The 21,240-nt window shown below is 51.6% G+C and overlaps 1 protein-coding gene across 3 annotated transcripts in view; it reads right to left on the bottom strand.

The window, feature by feature from the left end:
• KLHL24 (kelch like family member 24) overlaps nucleotides 1–21,240 on the bottom strand; it is a 60,993-nt gene that overhangs the window by 35,868 nt on the left and 3,885 nt on the right. For 2 of the 3 annotated variants that reach the window (XM_061575660.1, XM_061575658.1), the window contains exons 2-5: nucleotides 7,476–7,758; nucleotides 3,798–4,055; nucleotides 2,719–2,970; nucleotides 1,456–1,682 (exon numbers count right to left, since the gene is read on the bottom strand). In XM_061575660.1, the coding sequence (XP_061431644.1) occupies nucleotides 1,456–1,682; nucleotides 2,719–2,970; nucleotides 3,798–4,055; nucleotides 7,476–7,676 (938 nt within the window). In that variant the 5' untranslated portion in view covers nucleotides 7,677–7,758. Of the gene's footprint in view, nucleotides 1–1,455; nucleotides 1,683–2,718; nucleotides 2,971–3,797; nucleotides 4,056–7,475; nucleotides 7,759–20,991; nucleotides 21,042–21,240 lie in introns of those variants that run through there. The other variant, XM_061575659.1, reaches the window with a different exon arrangement.

Genomic DNA, 21,240 nt, shown 5'->3' with positions numbered 1-21,240 from the left:
CACACCGAGGTGGTGATGCGGCCATGAACACAAGCTGTGCTACTGTTTCAACCGCCACGCCGGCGACCTCTGGATTGCAAGTCCGTCACACCACGGCGGCGTCCGGCGCCTTGGCTCGCGTAAAACAAAAACGTTCCCGCGAGCATTACGCAACTTGCTCGCAAAGTTGTCTCCCACCCCCCCCTGATCTCCCTTGCAATCGAGACGTCGCAGCCTCACCGGGTTTCACCGGGCCGTTTTTCTTCGTTTTCTTTACTACACAACCCAGCGCCAACCCAGTACAAAGCACCGGCCATGACGAGAGAGCGGAGGAGCAACAGAAACGTCCGCGGACAAAAGCTCCGGGTCGGCGGTGCTCCAGGGTTTAAAAGAGGAGGGCCGGGAGGGGGGGGGGCAACACCGGGCCCTTCTGATGTGACTCTGCCACCGACATTCCCGTCGTCGCACCAGCGAACGGTGCTGCCGGCTTTTGTTTCGCGTGTGAGCTCAGCAGAGATACAAGTCAGAAGCCAAACGAAAACCAGCAAGCATCCCCCTCTCTCTCTCTCTGCTTGTTGGAGTAAAGGGGACGGGGCGAAGCTCCGGAAAGATAGATTCTCACAAAACGACGGACTGCACGACAAACGGCGGACGTCTATTCATTTAATGGATGGCGTGCGGGGGGGGGGGGGGGGTGGAGAGCTGCCACCTTGCGATACGTCAGCAGTGATTGTTCATTGGGATAACTGACCCCCGGCATAGGAATATGGAATTTCCACCACCGGCTCGGGGCTGTAAACAAACGAGAGATGGGTGCTTCTTTGCGAAGGCAGCCACACGGACTTTGAGATGTCGAAATAGAGGTGTGCAAGAATAAATGTGTGCATTCATATTAATACACGTAGCTATTTAAATAAGAGGGCAGTCGGGCATGAAGACTGAACGTGCGTGCGACGCTCTGACAGCCGCAGAGTCGCGTGGAAATGCAACCAAAATGACAGCCGAACCGGGACTTTTGATAAAACACATTTGGTGGGGCCACACATCGACACGCACCTTGGCGTTGTCCGACAACGAGGCGAAGGATCACGTGTAATGACCACGTTGACAGAGGCCCTTGACAGAAGTGAGTGAACGCGCTAACAGTAGGCACACAGTGTCACCAGGTCGAAGTATCCCCCACCACGTGCCCGATGAGCACGGCCAAGACGCTTGCGGTGAGTGATGAATAGATATATATAATTTGCGGCCCATTGCTAAGTGGTCGGCTTCACGAGGTAGTGTCAGGGGTAAGGTCACAAGTAGGGTCAGGGTCAGGGGTAGGATCAGGGCCAGAGTCATAGATGGGAGAGGATGAGAGAGATCAGGAGAGGAGGGAAGATATAAGGAGAGGGAGGGAGAAATCAAGATAGCACGAGAGAGATCAGGAGATGGAGGGAGAGATCAGGAGAGGATGGGGTTGGGGGGGCCACCGACCTGCGTGGCCGCGTGCGTGACGAGCACATCTCGTTGCCGAGCACGTGGAAGCGCCGCGCCTCGTGCAGCAGGCCGTAGCACTCGGGCGCCGAGCGCACCATCTCCTCGCCCTCCACCGTCTGCACGAAGTAGTCGGGCTGAAGCAGCGGCAGGCGCACGTTGTCGAGGACGTCGCGCAGGGCGCTGCGCCGTTCCACCGCGTTGTGTTGCACCCAGCGCATCACCGCCTGCGCGAGCGAGCGTGCGGGAGCGCGAGCGAGCGGAGGGGGCGACGTCACGACGGGTAGGGACAGAAGAGCGATAGTCAGCGGGCGCGGTCCGCGTGGTTATCGGCACCCTCACCGTTTGTTATCATCATCATTATCATCATTTCTTTAGAACTGCTTTTTGCGTGTTAGTTTGTTGTCCTTCCCCCGCACCACCGATTAGCACGGTTGGCTACGTACGGTACAAAAGAAGTTCAACGTACGTACGTACACACACGTTTGCCAAATTTGGCTACATTGCACCGCAAATTACGCAACTGGAATTGCATTCGGCAGCCATCGCCGCGACTCCTAAAACCTGGCAGGATCCCTCCTGTAAAAGAATTACGTGACTCTGTGTGAGGCTTTCCTGGGTCGATGAGCGGAATAAATAAATAAGAATAAATAAACAACACGTGGATTGACCACGGCTGACGGCGGCGGATGGCATACAGAGCCAACGCTGACCCGCCCCTACTGGGCATCTGTGTAAAAGAGCTTCATAGCTCCTCGGATTCCTCCAGATTCTGATTCTGATCATTTGTGATAGCGTGTGCATTTGTGCGGGTGGTGGGGAGCGGTGGCGCAGCGGTTAGCACGCCGCGCTTTGAACCTGGAGGGCCGAGTTCCATTCATGGCCAACACCAGTGATGGTCATCTGAACTGGTCATGGGCCTACCCTAGATCAACTCAGCCTTAAAATGAGGTCTGGGCATGATGTTGGCTACCCACCCACTAATGTACCATTTCGGCCTTCATAGGTGCTACTCGCTAACAGCAGTTGCCGCAACAGTCTGTGATAGTGTGCGTATTTGTGATGATAGTATGCGTTTTGTGTTTTGGGTGTGTGTATTTGTGATCATAGTGTGCGTATTTGTGATCATAGTGTGTGTATTTGTGATCATAGCCTGTGTATTTGTGATGATAGCGTGCGTATTTTCGATCATCGCGTGTGTTTTTGTTGCGTGCGATGGGTGCCGGGGAACGGCGGCGCAGTGGGCCAAGCGGCGAGCGTCACCTCGAAGACGGTCTCCTCCTTGTCCACGACCAGCTCGTCGTTGGAGACGTAGTCTACGAGCTCGTCCTTGGGCAGCTCGAGGAACTCCTGGTGCTGCACCACCTCGCAGAAGCGTTGCAGCGCAAACGCCGCGCACTTGCTGTGCAGCGACTGCAGGGAGTGCGCGTCGGCAAACCGCTGCAGTCCCAGCACGTTGCACGGGTCCAGCTGCTCCTCCAGGAACTTGGCGCAGGCGGAGCGCAGCGCGTGGATCTGCCACGAGCGAGGAGCCGGCCGGCCATCAATAATTCGTCACTCGTTTTATTTTTTTTCCACTGGCGCAAACAGAGCCGTGCCGAGCCACCGGCCCACGTCGTTTTTTTTCCCCGCCGTGGAAGCCGCCCTGCCGCTCTGTCGCCGAGCGCGGTGAACGATGCCAGACGCGGCTAGTGATGCAGCGACGCTGCAAGGCATTTACAAACTGGTGGTCGGAAAATAATTTGCTCCCCTTATCTGGGTGCACCCACTGGTTATAAAAATACTAAAAATAATAACTTTTAGCATTTGGTGTTAGCGCCGATCTTGTAGCGGCATGGCCGTCACGAAGGCGAAACGTTTCAAAGCCATCGACATAGCTCAGTGGGCCTTACCTGGTAAAGTAAAAACTAGTTTTTTATATAATTGGTTTATATTAATATTATTTTATTATTTCCCTTCTACGTGACTTTACCGAAAGAACCAAGAATATGAATCCGTGCAGTCACGAAAGCTTTAAATAATTTATTTTTTACTTTAGTTGCACAGGAGGAGATGATGTTTCTGTGTGTGTAATCCACACAGTGTAGTTTGCGGTGTCATTTATCGGAATTTGCACAAATGTTGACGATGTACGTATGCACGTTGAACTTCTCTTGTCGCGGTAATCGAAGGTGCGGGGGGGTGGGAGGGAAGGACAACAAACCAAACACAACACCTCAGTTGTAAACAAATGAGCTTTCAAGTTAAATAACCGTGCCACGGCCGCTGCCGTTCTGCGGGGGTTAACGCGCCAGCCTGGGGGGGAAGGGGGGCAGGCGGGGTGGGAGGGGCGCCACCTGCACCTGGAAGAGGCTGGCGGTCTCGAAGAGGTACTGCACGTTGTCGGTGGTGATGCGTGCGCGGCCCGTGTACATGTACTGCAGCAGCTGCTCCATGGCGGACGCCTGGATGCCGTTGATCTCGACGATGGTGGCGCGGCTCTCGCGGTGGTCGTTGCAGAACATGGCGCGGAAGTATGCGGAGCAGGCGGAGAGGACGGCGCGGTGGCACGGGAACTCGCAGCCCTCAACCGCCACCATCACGTCAGTGAATATGCGATCCTACGGGCGGCGCAGGGAGGGCAGGGGCGGAGGGGGTCAGCACCGCTGTTATCTCGACGACGATGAGGCAAGTAAGCCGCCAGCGAAAAATAAAACAGAACTTTCGTTTTCTTTTCACGTTAAGTTTATTTTACGTTTTGCATGTATGTACGAAGAACTTTGGAACATAAGAATAACGTTTTACCCTTTCACCAATAGAAACCTTTTGCCAGGAACAAGTTCGCATTAACCAAACGTAGTTGTGGTGAACACCTGTATAATTGCCATAAAGGGTAAAACCTATTCTTACTTTTCAAACCTTGATACTGGCAAAAAGGTCCCATGATAGGTTGAACTTTGTTCACACCATACGTTGTATTTACTATATAGTATGTATTACAGTATTACATGCAAATGTTCAATATTTCTTCTTATTTACGATTTTCAACTAGAACCAAAAAACCTTTTTTATTTTTATTTGACCAGGTAAGGCCCACTGGGCGACGTAGCCTTTTCAGAAGTGTCAAAAGATAGCTCAACGAAGTGGCTCATACCACGTGGAAATTTATAGCAGCCAAATACTCTGAACGCATGACGTTGATTCTAAATGCGGAGGGGAAAAAAAACCGGAGGACCATCGAAGAGGGGTCCCTCTTAGTCACATTCGCTTCACCGTCGTAGTCATCGTAGTCGGCCATGATCAATCCACTGCTGGTGAAGGCGTTCCCCAAGCCATCGCCAATTCACGACGGTCCCACGGCGCAGCCTTCCACTCATCTCCATCGATTTGATCGCTCCATCTCTCACCCCCCTACCGCTCCCCGGCGGACGTTCCCTCGGGCAAGTTGCTCCGCTGCGCTTTACCCTGGCCGTGTCAGGATCCTGCAACGCCCGTTGCCTCACAGCAGGGCGACCAAAAGGTCCGGTGAGTGGGCCTCGTGTGCCGACGTCACGGCCCAAATCATGTGCAGGTTATTTCATTGGGTAACGCCAAATAACAACATCAGCCCCCCCCGCCCCCCCTACCGGGAACATACTGCGGACGACACCCGTCGGCGGAACACAGCGCCTTCGCGTGAAGACAGCCTTTGCGCTACGATAACGGCGCGTGGGATCGTAGCCATTGGGGACGTGTGGGCTGCGTGGTTGCTCCGAACCACGCGACCCAGAGAGACCCGGGTTGCCAGGCTATGAAGGGGATTAAGGAAGGCGTGTGGGTGGGGGACAAGCCCTGGTGGTTGACCAGGGGGGGCGGGGGGGGGGGCCCGGGCAGTGCCGACTTTAGACCTCGGCAACGTAGGCATTTGCCGAGGGCGGTGACAGATTGCCGGGACTCTGGAGGGGGCGGCGGGTGTCGGGTTCTGCGGCCGGGCGGCCGTGATCGGTGGGTGTGCGAACCGCTGATGCCTCGGCCACATCGCTGGAGATGCCCGTGCGCGTGCGAGCGTGTGAAACGCGCTATCGGCCGGAGGGGGGGGACAAAACACAGTGCCCCCCTCGCCCCCCCCCCCCCCCATTTCATTCCTTGCACCAGGTCCCCATGCCAACCGCACTACGCTCTGCCACTGCTGCGCTTCAGCCACGGGTGCTTGGCTACAACCACGGGACAATTTACCGGGGCCGAGATATCTCGATGTCGCACGGTGGCTAGGAGATGTTAACTGCCTCGCCTGGTATGCAGGAGGTCGTGGGTTCGATGCCGACCCTGACGCCTGCTGCCGTATATTTGGAGTTTGCGTGTTTGCCCCCTTGTGGTCGCGTGGATTTTTCTCCGGTTTCTCTGGTTTTTCCTTCCACATTTAGAACCAACACGTGTTCAGAGTATTTGGCTGCTTTACATTTACACGTGATAAGCCACTTCGTTGAGCTATCATTTGTGGCCAGGTCGCTTCTGAAAAAAAATTACATAGCTCAGTGGGTCTTAGCTGGTAAAAGAAAAACTTGGCGAGTTTTAGATTCTTCCATCGATTCTGACACGCACGTTCAGATGCATGCATCGTGAGCGTGCTAATCGATTGCAATCAACAAAGTGGAGGACACATACTCCCGCACAGAGCCCACTGATGACCCCCCTGGTTAACCACTGACATTAACCCATGACCTCCCAAGCCATAATCTTGGTACACAGCATGCTGGGACATAGTGGTGGCTCTAAGCAAAATAATAAATTCACCCCCCCTGCCTCCTCTCTCTCCCACCCTCCACCTTTCAATTCGTAAATTCATAGTGAGATGACACACGAGAGATGCAGACGAGAGATGTAGGGAGAGGAGGAAAAGAAGACAAACACAAAGACGGAGTGAGATGAGAGGAATAGTGTAGATCGGGCAGACGTGAAAGATGTTGTTTACGAGCGTTAGCTTGTTGTGTGTGTTAGGGTTTGAACTACGGCTGATATTTGTATGCACCCCTATTCTTGCATGAATCCTGGGACCCGCGAATGGCCCATCCGTTGCCCTGAGCTCTTGCTTGGTTTGCTTGTGCTTAGCGCTGCCGCTTGTGCATTACAGAACCTTTCAGACAAACAGAAGACCACGGCCATGAACCTACACATACAGATTGAATTAGCCTTATAAGTGACCAAGTAGGAGCCAATACTATCAGTGTATAGTACAACCATATAATCCATAACGGTCAAAGGTTAAGCTGCGTGCCCTTAAGCATGCAGCTCACTGATTTACGCACACATAAAGCGCCCAAATGCTCCAAAGCCAACTCCAGTCCTTGCGACCCATCATCTGTGCCCGATGTTGTATCAGCGCTTGAACGTGTGGGTTATTTTTTTATTCATTTGAAAATAGGGCCTAAATATATTAATTTTGAATGATATGAAACCCCCCCCTCCCTTGGATTTGGTTTTATTTGCGAAGTGATGTCACAGGAAGCGACAGGGGCGCCACGATGGCTAGGAGATGTTAACTACCTCGCCTGTATATTTGGAGTCTTCCTGTCTCTCTCTCTCTTCCCGTGGTCGCGTAAATTTTCTCCGGGTCCTTCGGTTTTCCCCTCCACATTTAGAATCGACGTGCGTTCATAAAGTATTTGGCCGCTATACAATTCCACGTGATAAGCCACTTTGCCGAGCTATCAACTGTGATTCTAGATTTGAAGCTTTCGTGACTGCAAGGGTTCATATTCTTAGGTTTTTTCGGTAAAGTTACGTAGGTACAAAATTTAATAAAAATTAATAAAATTAATAAAAGTAAAATAAAAATAATCATTTTACTTTTATTAACTTAAATTTAAAAAATGTACCTATCAACTGTGGCCAGTTCGCCTCTAAAAAAAAGAGCAATATAGCTCAGTGGAGCCTTACCTGGCAAAATAAAAATAGTTTAGTTTACGTTTCATTAAGGCCATGACAGGAAGTGACGTCGCCCACGGCGTATCCCCGCGGCAGGAAGTGAGGTCGACGCTCGACACGAGGACGGCGGCGCTCACCTTCAGGCGGAACTCATTGAGGGCGGCGAGAACTCCCTCGGCGTGGGGGCTTCCGGCGGAGAATTCGAGCAGCTCGCTGGCGGCCGTGCCGCCGGGCGTCTTCGACTCGAGGTTGAGCACCTTGCGCTTGCTGGCGGGGGACTCGCGCACGCTCTCGCCCGCCCCGGCGCGCGCGTTGCGCCGGCCCAGGATGAGCACCATCGTCGCGGCCACTGGCGAGTGTCGCCGTCGGACGTCGCACAGGATCGAGCGCGCAGTCGTAGTGGTGGCGGTGGCCTTCTCCCTGAGGGTGGACAGCGAGGCACGCACGTGGCTCACGTGTTGCACGTGCACAGCACGCGTTCAATGTCACGCATGTATCTACGTGCCATTGTCGTGTGTATGGGCAGTCCCCGAGATACGGACATCCGACTTACGACATCTGCACTTGTGAACCAAGTGCCCTAAGATGATATTTTTTAACCATCCGACTTGTGAACATTCGGTCGTACGAACTGCGGAACTATTTTGTTTGGCGGAACAATTCTCCGTGAGATGTAATTAGTCCCATCATCCTGTGTAATGAGTTCCAGTGTAAGCCAGCATCAGGACTTTATTTAATGTTTTACTTACGAGACAGTATTTTCTACAGTACTGCATGAAAATGTAAAATATTTCGTCTTATTTATGAGTTTAACAAAGCTTTTCTTCTTTGTTGAACCGTAACACATTTTATATATATAAATACAATTGATGATTGAGTTCTGAGATACAAACAAATCGACTTACGAATGGGTCTCAGGTAATCCGTTCACAAGTGGAGGACTGCCCATAAAAAAAGATCCCCTGTATAGCCTTATAAGACTGTTGGGGCAAGTGCTGTTCACCAGCACCTATGAAGGCCGACACTGCACACGAGGGGGTGGGTGGCCAGCACCATGCCCGGCCACCTTTGTCTCCCGAGTGGCGATATTTACACACAGCACCAGGTACTCATTTGATGCCGAGTCGACCTAGGGGAGGCCCAGGACCGGTTTCAGATAATCGTTACTGGTGTCGACTGTGAGCGGGAATGGAACTCGGGTCGCCAGGTTCGTAGCGCAGCGTGCCAACCGCTACACTACCGCTCCCCACGTATAAAACTACACACACGCACACACACACGGTGACGTGCAGATTATATCGAGCGATCCTCGCGCCTCTGCACCCCCCACGTGACCGTCACGGCGTTGGCGTCGCGCGTCGCGGCGTCGGTCGCAGCGTCGGTCACAGCGAGATGGATGAGGAGGGCCCCGGGTGTTCACCACCATCTTGGCTGCCATGGCCTCAACAGCTTCAAGATTTTTTCGACGATTATGAATATTTTTCTTCTCCAAAACCCTTTGTCTTTAACATGACAGTATTTTGCATTTCTTTGGAAGAGCGGTAATTTTTTTGTCTCTCTTTTTGCTCTGTTATTGCCGTACTTTGTATCGTGTTATTGCGGCGGTTGCTGCACTGGTGGGTGACCCCAGGTCACCCGCCCTGGCAAATGAGACCCATCCTGGTACCTTGCGTTCTCACTTGGTTCAATCAGAATATGCCCGAAACGTAACCCCAATATTCCACCACGTCATTCAAAACCATGGTGCTGTCGAGTTGAATTTTTTTTAAGAATGCATGTCCTGGAAATACTGGGCGAATAAAGGGATGGGACACCCCAGTCTATCCGTTTTCCGTGCAAAACCCTCATTATTTCCATGCAGACCATAATTAAGCCATATATAGTACCATTTTTTTTTTACTATAAAAATGAATCTATTTAAAAAACCAACCAACCAAAACAAAAAAACACAACTGAATTCTGGAAGGACGAATCCACTTTTGCATTCGTCACTGCGCAGTCCAGGACTAAACTGGGACGACGCTGGCGCGTGATGTTTCTGCGCCGCTTGGAGACACGGCAAACAGCACCGACAGCTTTGCTTTGGCACGCGCGACCGTATTTTTAGAAAAGGCACAGAAAGACGCGCAAAAAACCACTCGGGCCCCTGTGCACTACGCCAAAAAAAACCCATCGGCATTTCCTGAAGAACTGCATTGTGGTCCTCTTGTCCGAGGTCAACATCAAATACTATTTGAGCGATTGAGACCGACGGACAGGCAGCAGTGATATGGCGAAGGACAACTGTGGACCGTTTTGTCCTCATCGGCGCGGAATAGTCACCAGTGCCCACTGCTGGAAAGTCTGCCTGTGGGAACCATACATAATAATAATAATTAACATTTATTTGTAGGACGCCTTCCACTAATATCCCAATGTGCTCGTGGGCCTATGACGCTTTTCCTTCTGTAGAATAATTTTAAGGATATTTTTTCTCTTTATTTTTTCAATGATGCCTCTTCCCACCCTGAGAAACCCCATTATATTAGGGGGGGCACGGTAGACCCCACACGAACGATATTCCGAGGACCCTCAATACCTTAACGGGCACCGCCGTATATAACGATGCCCATTGTCGCACGAACAACGCGTGGAGGGACGCCCCACCCCCCCGCATGAAGCGAGCCAAGCGGCTGATAACGCAGCGCATTCTCACGCGGGTATTTCAAGAGTCGTTAATAAGTCAGACGCCGACAACACTCTGTAACGCCTCGCTGTCAGCTGGCGGCGTGGGTGACTCGCATTAAATGCCGCGAGTCCCCCGAGGGAGGCATGGCCGACAACACCTGGGAATGACAGTGACCGCCTCGGGCTGAAATTCACGATGCGGTGATGCGCATTACATCACCCCCCCCACCGCCGTGGCGACTTCGGCAAAGCGGCTGCCGAACTACTGACTGCGCGCAATCACCATGCGCTCGCTGCCGTGCACAACGAAGCCACAGCGTCGTTGTACACACAACCTCCGATGGGCCACGGTTGCCTACGTACGGTGCGAAAGAAGTTCAACGTACGTACGTACAGGGCCGCATTAGAATGTTTACAGTGGAGGAATCCAATGAGCTATAAAGCTCTTTTTCACAGAAGTGCCATTAACGGCTGGGTCAATGCCGACCGAACCGCCGAGTATCAGGTACAGGGCGGCACGTTTATAGAGACCCCCACTGCTGCAGGGAAAACGACGCTGTAGTTTAAAAAGCCTCTCCCCCTTTCTCCCACCAATCTCTATGCACGTGAACACTACCCCCTTGTGCAGAGGTCACCCTATCAAGCGCTCTCCAGGCTCTACCCTGCTGACTTCGAGAAATACGATGACACCTGGGCGATTTGGTCAGCATTGTGATCGGCGCCCGAAAACACGACAAGAGCATTTCAAGTCCTGACTCCTGTGTCCCAGCCCGCAGGTAAAACAAAACACACAAAAAGTCCCCTTCTGATACGGAGGCGTGAACCCACACCCGACGGCGTGGAGGCGTCGTGAGCACAAAACCAGCGAGCCTCCGGCGTCACGCTCGGCTGGAAGCCGACTTTCCGGGAACCGTCCCGGAAGACGGGCCGACAAAGTGAACTCGAGGACGAGCGGCGTCCCGCGACGTCGCCGGTGCGAGGCGGCGAGCGACCGCTCCGGTCGTCCGGAGGGCGACCGACCGTCCCACCACCCCGCCGCCGCTTCTCGCTCGCGGTGTTGCGCGGCGTTGCGCTCGGCAAGGGGAATGTAAACGTGGAAGGAAAAACCCGGAGGAAAATCCACGCGACCATAGGGATGGAAATTAACCCACAACCTCCTGTACACCAGGCGAGGTAGTTAACATCTCGCCACCGTGGCACCCTCTAAACAGTCTTGACCGCCCCCCCACCCCCAGCAACTCTCCTGAAATCCCGCCACCCTTTCTTTTAAATCTAGATCGATAACTAATTTCTTTACAAATGCTTTTCGTGTTTAGCTTGTTGTCTCTCCACCGCACCTCCGATTCGCACGCTTGGCTGCATGCCGTGCCAATTAAGTTGAACGTACGTACAAGAGAGCAGAACAAATGATGGGAGCACACGGGCAGCTGCTGCCTGTCCAGTGAGGCTGTTTAGCGGTGGCAGCACCACAGAAATCCACCAGCTCACAGCCAGCATGCCCTTGAACGGCTTAAAGAACCCGGGCAATGATTTCTAACTTTAGTTGCCATTGCGAAACTAAGTTGCTTATCTCTGCAACGTATCATACGAGTGGAGAAAAGGGTGACGTGCCTTCCAGAACATATAGGTCAATAGTAAAAACGAAAGTCAAGGCAATAATATTTTGTCTGTATCGTTCATGAATAAAATGCGACTGTGTAAGGTTGTCGCGGTTGTGCTGTAGAGATGCTTGCGGCTTGCACGCCGCGTTGTCAGGAATGATGTCCGGCGTGTCGATCCACGCTCTGGAAGCTTCTTCGGGAACTTGACCACCACAACGAGACGTCGGTAACGAGACGGATACCTCTCGGCGGCCGATCAAACCGCTCGCACGCGACCGTTGTCCTTCCCCCGCGCCTCCGATCGGCACGGTTGGCTACGTGTGGCGTGAAAAAAGTTCAACGTGCATCGAGTGGCAGCGTCGCTGTTCTCGTCAAGGTGCACGAACTATCATCACGAGGACGCTGGTCATCCTCGCAAGCAGCGGCTTCTGGCTGGCCGTCGAACAAAGACGGTCACCGCATCGCTCACTTTCAGACGCGCTTCTGCGGCCGTCTGGAACGCTCTTCCTTCCGAATATTAGGAAGCCACTGGGAGCTATGCACTTTGAAATATCTGCTTTTAGGGTTTTTTGTTGTTGTTGTCTTTCCCCCCGTGCCTCCGATTAGCACGGTTGGCTACGTACGGCGGTGCGAAAGAAGTTCACTGTACACACACATACAGAGGTTGGGAATTCTATCCCGGCAGAAGCGGGCCTCCCTTGGGCTGCATGTACTGTCCAAGTCTCAGGCGTTCATCGGCTTCCAGTTGGGGAAATATTAAGAGGATGCTGCGTCTTTTGGTTGTGGTGTAGGGTTCAGAGTTATGGGTCAGGATTAGTTGGGGATTAGGGTTAGGAATTAGGGATTATGGTAGGCGTTTATGATTAGGGTTTAGTTTTAGGGGGTAGGGTTTAGGATTTGGTTTAGTGTTAGGGATTAGGGTTGGTGTTATCTTGTTAGGAACAGTAGAAACCTAAGACTTTCTCTCCGATGACTTTGGTTTTCGGGTCGCACACTGCACGCTCATTGTTCGGCATGATGTCCGATGTTTCGTTCAATGTGCCGGGAGCTTTTTCAGGAAAGCATCGGAGAACGCCAACACATCAAAACACCTGTGCAATCGTCGCTGGCACGGGGCGAAGCATTCGTCTCGGTCAAAATCTCAGAAGCTCGTGCATGCATGAACGAACGTACACACGCACGCACGCTCACACGCTCACACGCTCACACGCACTGACGCGCACCTGACCGGTCCGAAGCACCGGCGAGCGGCCGCTCCTCTCTCACTTCAACAAAGCGGCACGTACGGCGTCCGTGGCCACAGCCAATGAACAACGAATTCGCTCGCGTCGCGTCTGGAGCGTCTCCAAGATGCCAAAAGGAGAGCCCCCCTGGTGCTCTAAGCCGAAGGCCACGGTGTCCCTTCATAGACAACGAGAGACGGCAGAAACGCAGCACAGCGCTTCGAAGGTTTGAATCCGCAAAGTGCGTAACGCTGTGGCGCGCGTCGGTGCAGGCGGACTACAGCAACGAGAGGCGGCACCGACGACGTCCGGGCAACGTTCGCGTCACACCACGTTCGTCAGGCCGGAGCCGATATCACGATGGACACGAAAACCCAAATTCTATCCAACGCTATTATTTTTAAAACCGCACCGTAACGTGGAAGGTAAAGGCGCAGCCCTGCAACTGCTTGCCCTCGCCGCCGCTGGCAGCACCGCCCTCCGCGAGAAACAGAGGGGTATTGGGACCACTCTTCCACACTGGCCCAGATCTCTTGGAGGATTGGAAGTACCCACACTTGACCCCACCACATGTAACCTGCCGCACGCAATTACACCGCTGACAGACGCCGGGTGCTGTTGGATGGGCGAGGTGAGCGTGGTGGATTTTAGAAAATCCTGACACCAAATTCCGCTCTGGGAGATGGAGCCTGCGACCTCTGGCTTGCAAGTCCAGTGCCGCATCCGTTCCCGTAGATGTGCAAATGCCTTGTACCAGAGGTGGGACAAAGTCATTGTTATGCAAGTCCAAGTCGAGTCTGAAGTCATCAAATTCATGACTCGAGTCTGACTCGAGTCCAAGTCACATGACTCGAGTCCACACCAGCTCAGAGGTGGGACAAAGTCATTGTTATGCAAGTCCAAGTCGAGTCTGAAGTCATCAAATTCATGACTCGAGTCTGACTCGAGTCCAAGTCACATGACTCGAGTCCACAGTCATTGTTATGCAAGTCCAAGTCGAGTCTGAAGTCATCAAATTCATGACTCGAGTCTGACTCGAGTCCAAGTCACATGACTCGAGTCCACACCTCTGCCTTGTACACCTACAAATATTATTGCCGATGTGCAAATACTACTGGACATCTGTGAAGCTACCGGGCATCTGCGAAATTTGAGCTTCATAGCTCATCAGATTCCAACGAGTATATATGTAAAAAAATCCTATTCTGAATAACACGGTTTTACTTTCATTATTTAATCTTGATAACGTCCTTTCATTACTTTGTCTTGACTTCGTCCGTCACACACCTGCTTGTAAAAACGGAGGGGAATTTTTGTTATTGTTTAAACAGTTCCAGTAAACGCCCCCTCCTCTGGAGGAATTGACCTGGTTAGGAATTGCGCAACATACATTCAAAGACGGATATATTTTTAGCCAAAATGGTAAGTAACCTTTCCTCAGTGCGACATACACTACACGCACGTAACACTAGAAGTCGAAGATCCCTCGTGTAGCCTTTAACAGATTGTTAGGGCAAGTGCTGTTCGCAGCACCTTTGAAGGCCGGCACGGCACGTGAAGGGGTGGGTGGCCAACACCACGCCCGGCCGCCTTTGTCTCCCCAGTGGCGATGTTTACACACACCGCACCGGCTACTCATTTGAGGCTGAGCCGACGTTCCTGCACACACAGCTTGCGGGTCGTGGGGGGTCGTGGGGGGTCATTTGCCCACGATTCTTCACCTTTGGTCGATGCGTGTTGGTAAAGGTGCGCGGGGCGGGGGGGCACAAACGCTGGGAGCGTAGTGCAGTACAACAACGGACTCTGCTGTGCTACTCGCTGCTGACAACGCCGTCTCGCTGCAGTCGATAGCAACCTGCGTTGGCGCATGGCGGTCCCCCACCGTCCCAGCGCTGCCCGGGCTCAAACCGGCATAGTTTCGGAAACTTGACGAGATAAAATGGCATTCCCGGGGCGATTTGGATCCATACGGCGTAAAGTACCGAACTCTCATCTCCCCCGTTACCCGTGGCCCTCTTCTCAACCGTCGCATCCGGCGTCATCTGGACAAAGTTCCCGAAGTTCCGATTTAAATTTTGATTTAAAGCTTTCGTGACTGCAGGGATTCATCTTCTTGGTTCTTTCGGTAAAGTCACGTAGAATGCAAATAATAAAATAATACAAATTAAAAATAATAAAATAATTCTCACGACGTTTCGGCCACAACGCAAGTATCCGTCCTCAGGAGTCAGACTCTGTCTCCTCGACAGCCCTGTTCTCCACCTGAGGACGGGTACTTGCGTTGTGGCCGAAACGTCGTGAGAATTATTTTATTATGTTTTCTTTTTATTATTTTATTATTTCCATTCTACGTGACTTTCCCGAAGTTCGTTGGCGCAGCGGAGTCCAACGACCCACGGTTTCATGTTCACAGACGAGTGGAGTCGCGCGCGGCATTATAATTGTCTGCGGACTTCGATCCTTCCCACCCCCCCTCGTGGATTTGGTGGAGTCAAATTTGAAGATAACCCCAGCAGATAATAGGACCTGTGATATTGAGTCCCCCCGTGATTAATGGCCGATACGAGTTCTCCTGCGTTACTGTTGCATCCACGAGGTACGAGTGCAAGTCAGTCACAACGCCAGACTTCCACCGGATGATTCATACAAAAACAGTCGAGCCGAACATTTCTCGACACTGATCTCTTGTTTTCCATCATTCGTGGAAAAAATATAAAGTGCGCATTTATTTCATTATTTTGTGCACCGTTTTTTTTTTATTACAACATCGCCATTCATAAGGGGCTCTCATTCGAGAGTCAAACATCGGGCACCTCGTGGCTTTGGCATTCCTCGAAGACGCTGGTGGAAGGATCAACCGCAGCAGAACGCCAACGGGCCGATGTGCGCATCGCCTTCACGACAGAGGTCGCAAACAGGTTTTGATTCCTTACCCTTACCCGGCCGCACCAGGGTCGCAAATGGGTACCCGTACCCGGCCGGGTACGGGTAGCTGGGTATCGGGTAGGGTACGGGTATCAGGTACCCGGTTGCGACCTCTGCTTCATGAACGCAAATAAAGTAAGGGCACGAGCCACAGCGGTGCGATTGTGGCCATGCACCCCAAACTACGGGGCCATACAGTAAACCACCATAGTTTCGTGAAACTACATCCCAACGCTCCCCTGAAGTCCTGTGGTAGCTACCAGACGTCGACTGTAAATTAGCGCCTGAACACGTTGCCATCGCACGCAAGGATCGAATAAGGGCTTGTTGGAACCATCAAAGACAAGGATCCCCCGTCCAGCCTTAACAGACTCGAGGGGGACGAGTGCTGTTAGCGAGGAGCACCTCTGGAATTGTGACACGGAGGCTTTCGCGACCAATGTTACTCACAATATGAGTGATTTTGGGTTAGATCGGGTAAAAGTAAATGCGTCGTTAACCAACCACCACCACCAATCAATGAGGTTTGTCGCGTAAACTAAAACGTGCCAATTAGTTACACGACTTCAGCACACCGGTGTGTTGGAGAGTGAACCTACAACGTGTTAAATGAGAGTACCGCGACATTTCGCCGGTGATTACAGCAACAACCAGTTTCATCAGGCGGCTTGTCAGAATTGTGAAGAAGACTTCCTGCTTCCGGCCTCAATTTAAATGCAAGAACATCTGCACTTTTTGTCACGTGAACAAAACGCGTCAGTTAGTTACTACTTCAGCACACCTCTGGAACCACCGCCTCAACAGACTGTTGTGGAAAGTGCTGTTAGCGAGTAGCACCTATAAGGGCCAGCACGGCACACGAGGGGGTGGGTGGCCAACACCACGTCCGGCCGCCTTTGTCTCCCCAGTGGCGATGTTTACACACCGCACCAGGTACTCATTTGAGGCCGAGTCGACCTAGGAGAAGGCCCAGGACTGGTTCAGATAATCGTCACTGAAGTTGGCGGTGAGCGGGAATCGAACGCGGGACGCCAGGTTCGTAGCACAGCGTGCTAACTGCTACACTCCCGCTCCCCACACCACCATCACACACACACACACGTGCGCAACCATCACGGCATTGGGAATCACGCACGCGTCAGCAGCAGCAGCACCAAAACACTGCCTCGCTTCGAGACGGGAAAGGTCACGGTAATTTACGCGGGGGACCATAACTCAACCAGGCAGGGGACGCCCCGCTTAGTGCATTTCGCGCAGCGTTCAAAAGTTATCCGCGCAAGCGTCGCTCCATCCGTCCGTCTGTGAGACTGTCGAGGAGTGACATGGCAATTCGCCCGACGGGGTTGCCAACGTAGCGGCGTACATTCCTGCAACAGCAACAAAAAATCTCGTCGCTGCACTGCAACGACGGCGACAACAACAACAGAACCTCCGATTCGCCCACGGTTGGCTACGTGCGGTGTGAAAGAAGTTCAACGTACGCGCGACAACTTTGTTAATTTATACGGCGTGTGAATGCCATCTCGCCTGGAGACGCTTCAGGAGACAATCACTGCGCTCGGGGAGGTAGCAACAAGATGAAAAAGCGGACAATTTGCCTCTTTTTACATATACGCCGCCTCCACGTAAAGGATACTAAGTGCAGGCGGTCCCCCTGCTTTTACACGCAACGTGTTTCCTGGAAACCCGATCGTAAATAGGATCGACATAAATCAGAGCCGATTTTCCCACAGGCAGTAGATAGAGTAGACACATCACTTGCCGATGTGGCTTTTCTTTTAATCGGCCGTATTTAACAGGGTTTATAATAGGCAAGAATACAAATAAAACATTCGAGAAAAACAAAAGTTCCACGCCAGGTCACATCGGAAACCGGACCGACTGTTCAAATGTGTTCGGAGTCGTGTTTGGAAGATGCGCCGTGAAATCAAAGTTTCTGTATGGTAAATCGATCCACTGTGGCATTATTTAAACGTCGTAAATGTGGATTTAGTCACTCGGACCGTCGCAAACCGTAGACCGTCCGTACTATTTGACACAACCCATCAGCCACAGGGCCTTCTGGGAGCGCTTCTTATCTGCAACGTGAGCAAAACTCTGGATCGGTTTCAGCATTCAGGGTCTCATCAAGAGAGCCATGCTTGCTTGAGCCAATGCTGGTGAACTGTCGAACGTTTACAGGCAAGGACACTGTCGGCCAGATATCTAAAGCTGTGGGTCCTAGGTTGACGCAAAGGTCGTAAAACTATCCGAATCTGAAAATGTATTCATACTGGAGGAATCCGATGAGCTACAACAAATCTCCTTTTTTACAGATCTCCCGTAGAAATGATAACTATAACAAAGAACAAACTACAACAAAGAACACAAATAATCATGGGAATCCTAGTGGAGGGTGGTCAGGGCAAGAAAACACAGCACGCGAAGCAGCAACCAGGGCCCGGCACCAACAACAACAACGAGCCCCAGGGGCAACCAGGGCAGCTGTGACAGCCGCAGCAGAACCAACGATCCCCAGGGGTAGCCAGGGACAGACAGGGCGGCTGGGACCAAGACAAAAGATCCCCCGTATTGCCTACAGCGGACTGTTGGGGCAAGCGCTGTTGGCGAGCCCGCACCTATGAAGGCCGACACGGCACACGAGAGCGGCGGTGGGTGGACAGCACCAGGCACGGCAGCTGGGACAGCCGTGGCAGCACCAACAAGGCCCAAGGGCACCTCAGGCATCCTCCCAGTACTGTTGGGAAATCAGTCGCTTCTAAAAATGAAGACCTCCACCCCCCAATGTATTGTACCCTACAATTATCACACAAGCAGTGGGGCTTATAAACATGTCCGCCGCCACGGTATTTATATCGCTGGGCTCTTAAATAATGAAGCACTCCGCTGATGGACAAACGGATTGGATGACCTTTCCTGATCGCCAGCCAATAACTCACTGGGTTATTGGCTGGCTTAGTTCGTTGTTCTACCCCCGCACCTCCGACTTGCGCGGTTGACTACGTGCGATAGAAGTTCAACATACATACATATAGTGTTTAGCACTGTCTAGCGAACTCGAGTAAGATTCCCAGCCACAGCTAACACCAGCGGTGAGCGACATCTGGACTAGTTCAGGGCCTCCATCTTCATCAAATCGCACTGAACGGCGTGGTGAGGTCTGCCTATGCAACCTCCCATGGCCGACACAGTCTGGGGAGAGAGGCCCTCATCCAGCAGTGGGCCGACAAACGGCTGTAACTATTCATACTCTTTGGTTCTTTCGTTAAGTCACGTAGGTGAAAAATAAAATAAAAAAAATAAAAAAATTCTAGCTGTGATTTCCATACATGATGATGATTGCTTGTGTTGCAATCGAAACGTCGTGATTTAATTGAGTTATTTCTATTTTTTATTTTATTTTTTATTTCATTCTTATTTTTATTTTATTTTTTCTTTTATTCTTGATTTTCTTTTTTTTTATTCTTGTTTTTATTTTTATTTTTCTACCTACGTGACTTTACCGAAATAACCAAAGAGTATGGATCCTTGCAGTCACGAAAACTTCAAATCGAGAATGGCCGTAACTATTGTTATTATGAACAACTTACTGGGGGGAGCATTGGCGCAGTGCTCAGCGCAAATGCGCGTCCAGCACGACCGAGTTCGATTCCCGGGCCCCCCCGGCTAACATCAGTGGCGAGTGAAATCCGAACCCCCACCCGCCCCGCGCGCCCTACACCCCGTCTGTTCCAGCCACTTCACCGTTGTGCGCGGAGACAAAGCGTAGCGAAGCCAGGTCAAAGACAACCCCTCCCCAGGGACCACACAGGCGCAGCATGCGGATCGACAGAGGGGGGCTTGTTAATTAATTATCGAAGAACTCATCCGGACAAGGAGTCTCTTAAGCTTTACGAGCAACGCCGACCCCCCCCCCCCCGTCCCATCGAGGGATGGAAGTGACTGCGTTAGTGGGGACAGAGCGCTGGATAGCAGTTGTTCACGATGTCAACGGCACGGGGGGTGGTGGAGGGGGGAACGAATGAAAAATATCCACAGACTTTTGTTTATTTTACGAGCGGAGAAAATTTTGCCAAGCATTGCCACGGCCACGTCTACCCACCAACGGTCGGAGATTCCACCGCCCAAGAAACGCCAAAAGACCCGAGTCTGGATGGAGATGTAGACTTAAGATGATTTGGCGACGACGTTATTTGAGACCGCAGTGGACCGAGGAAGACCAAATTATTCACGAACTTGGCTGTCTGCGATTTTCGGCTATCCGCGAATCGCATCTGAAACTCTACACAAATTCTGCATCGAGAGAGAAAGAAAGCGATGAGATGAGAGATAAAGTGATATATTCATTTAGGTAATTCGATAAAAAGATATGCTTTCAGAGGCCAAAATCATTATTCACAAACTTTGTCAATCACGAGCATCTCCAGAATGTATCTCTCGCGAATAACGAGGCAATGCTGCATATGAACATTTACCGAGTTCACAGATTGGACGACGTGAAAAGGTTAAGGGTTGGGGCGAGAGGAATTGCAAACCCCACACACCAACGTTTAATCACCAAAAGTGTTGAAATCCTGTAGCCGACTAAACCAACAGAATGATTGCCTACATGACATCTGCAGGCTTGACCAGAATTCCACTGGTCGTCATCGACTCCACTAAGACTACGATGAACGTAAGAAAAATGCACTAAATTTAAAACCGCTCACAACAACAGCCCGCCTTTCGCCACCGAGAGATGGTGACATCACCCGCAGCGGCACATGTGCCAGGCAAGGTGCAACCCCGAGGCCACGTGAAGTGTCGAAGGAGGGCCGTCGCTGGCAGGTCATGGGGAAAAGACGTCGGTTATCGTCGACCGAACTAAAATCTTCCCACAAAATGAGCAACGCTGGATAAATTTCGATTTAAAGTTTTCGTGACTGCAGGGATTCATCTTCTTGGTTCTTTCGGTAAAGTCACGTAGAATGGAAATGATAAAATAATAAAATTAAACCTAAAATTATGTTATATTTCTATAAATGTATTATTTATAAAACATGTTTTATGTTTATTATTTTATTATTTCCATTCTACGTGACTTTACCGAATAACATTACATAATATCATGCTTTATTATTATTTTATTATTTCCATTCTACGTGACTTTACCGAAAGAACCAAGAAGATGAACGCTGGCTAAATTAACACTGGGCGTACGTTTTGTGTGCGACCGCGCGTCTCACCAAACCGCTCACCGTCAAGCGGGCTGGGAACACCGCTCGTAACGGAGCGCGCTGCGCAGGGCACTGCGCCCGCCACAAGCCTGGTGAACAATGGGGAAGAAAATGGGTCACCGAGAGAAAAAAAAAATTCGCGTCGGTCTAAAAATACACTTGGAGACCGACTCCACGAATTCTCAACCAATGACCGCCAGGGTCCATCTGTGGATGTACCTTAGACGGGGCAAGGGGCTTGTGGGGGAAACAAAAAGGGCCGGAATCAGG

Source organism: Lethenteron reissneri, chromosome 58, assembly GCF_015708825.2.
Source record: "Lethenteron reissneri isolate LAM-NWPU_2019-01 chromosome 58, ASM1570882v1, whole genome shotgun sequence".
Lineage (NCBI taxonomy): Eukaryota > Metazoa > Chordata > Hyperoartia > Petromyzontiformes > Petromyzontidae > Lethenteron > Lethenteron reissneri.
This window is presented reverse-complemented; position numbering and strand designations above follow the sequence as displayed.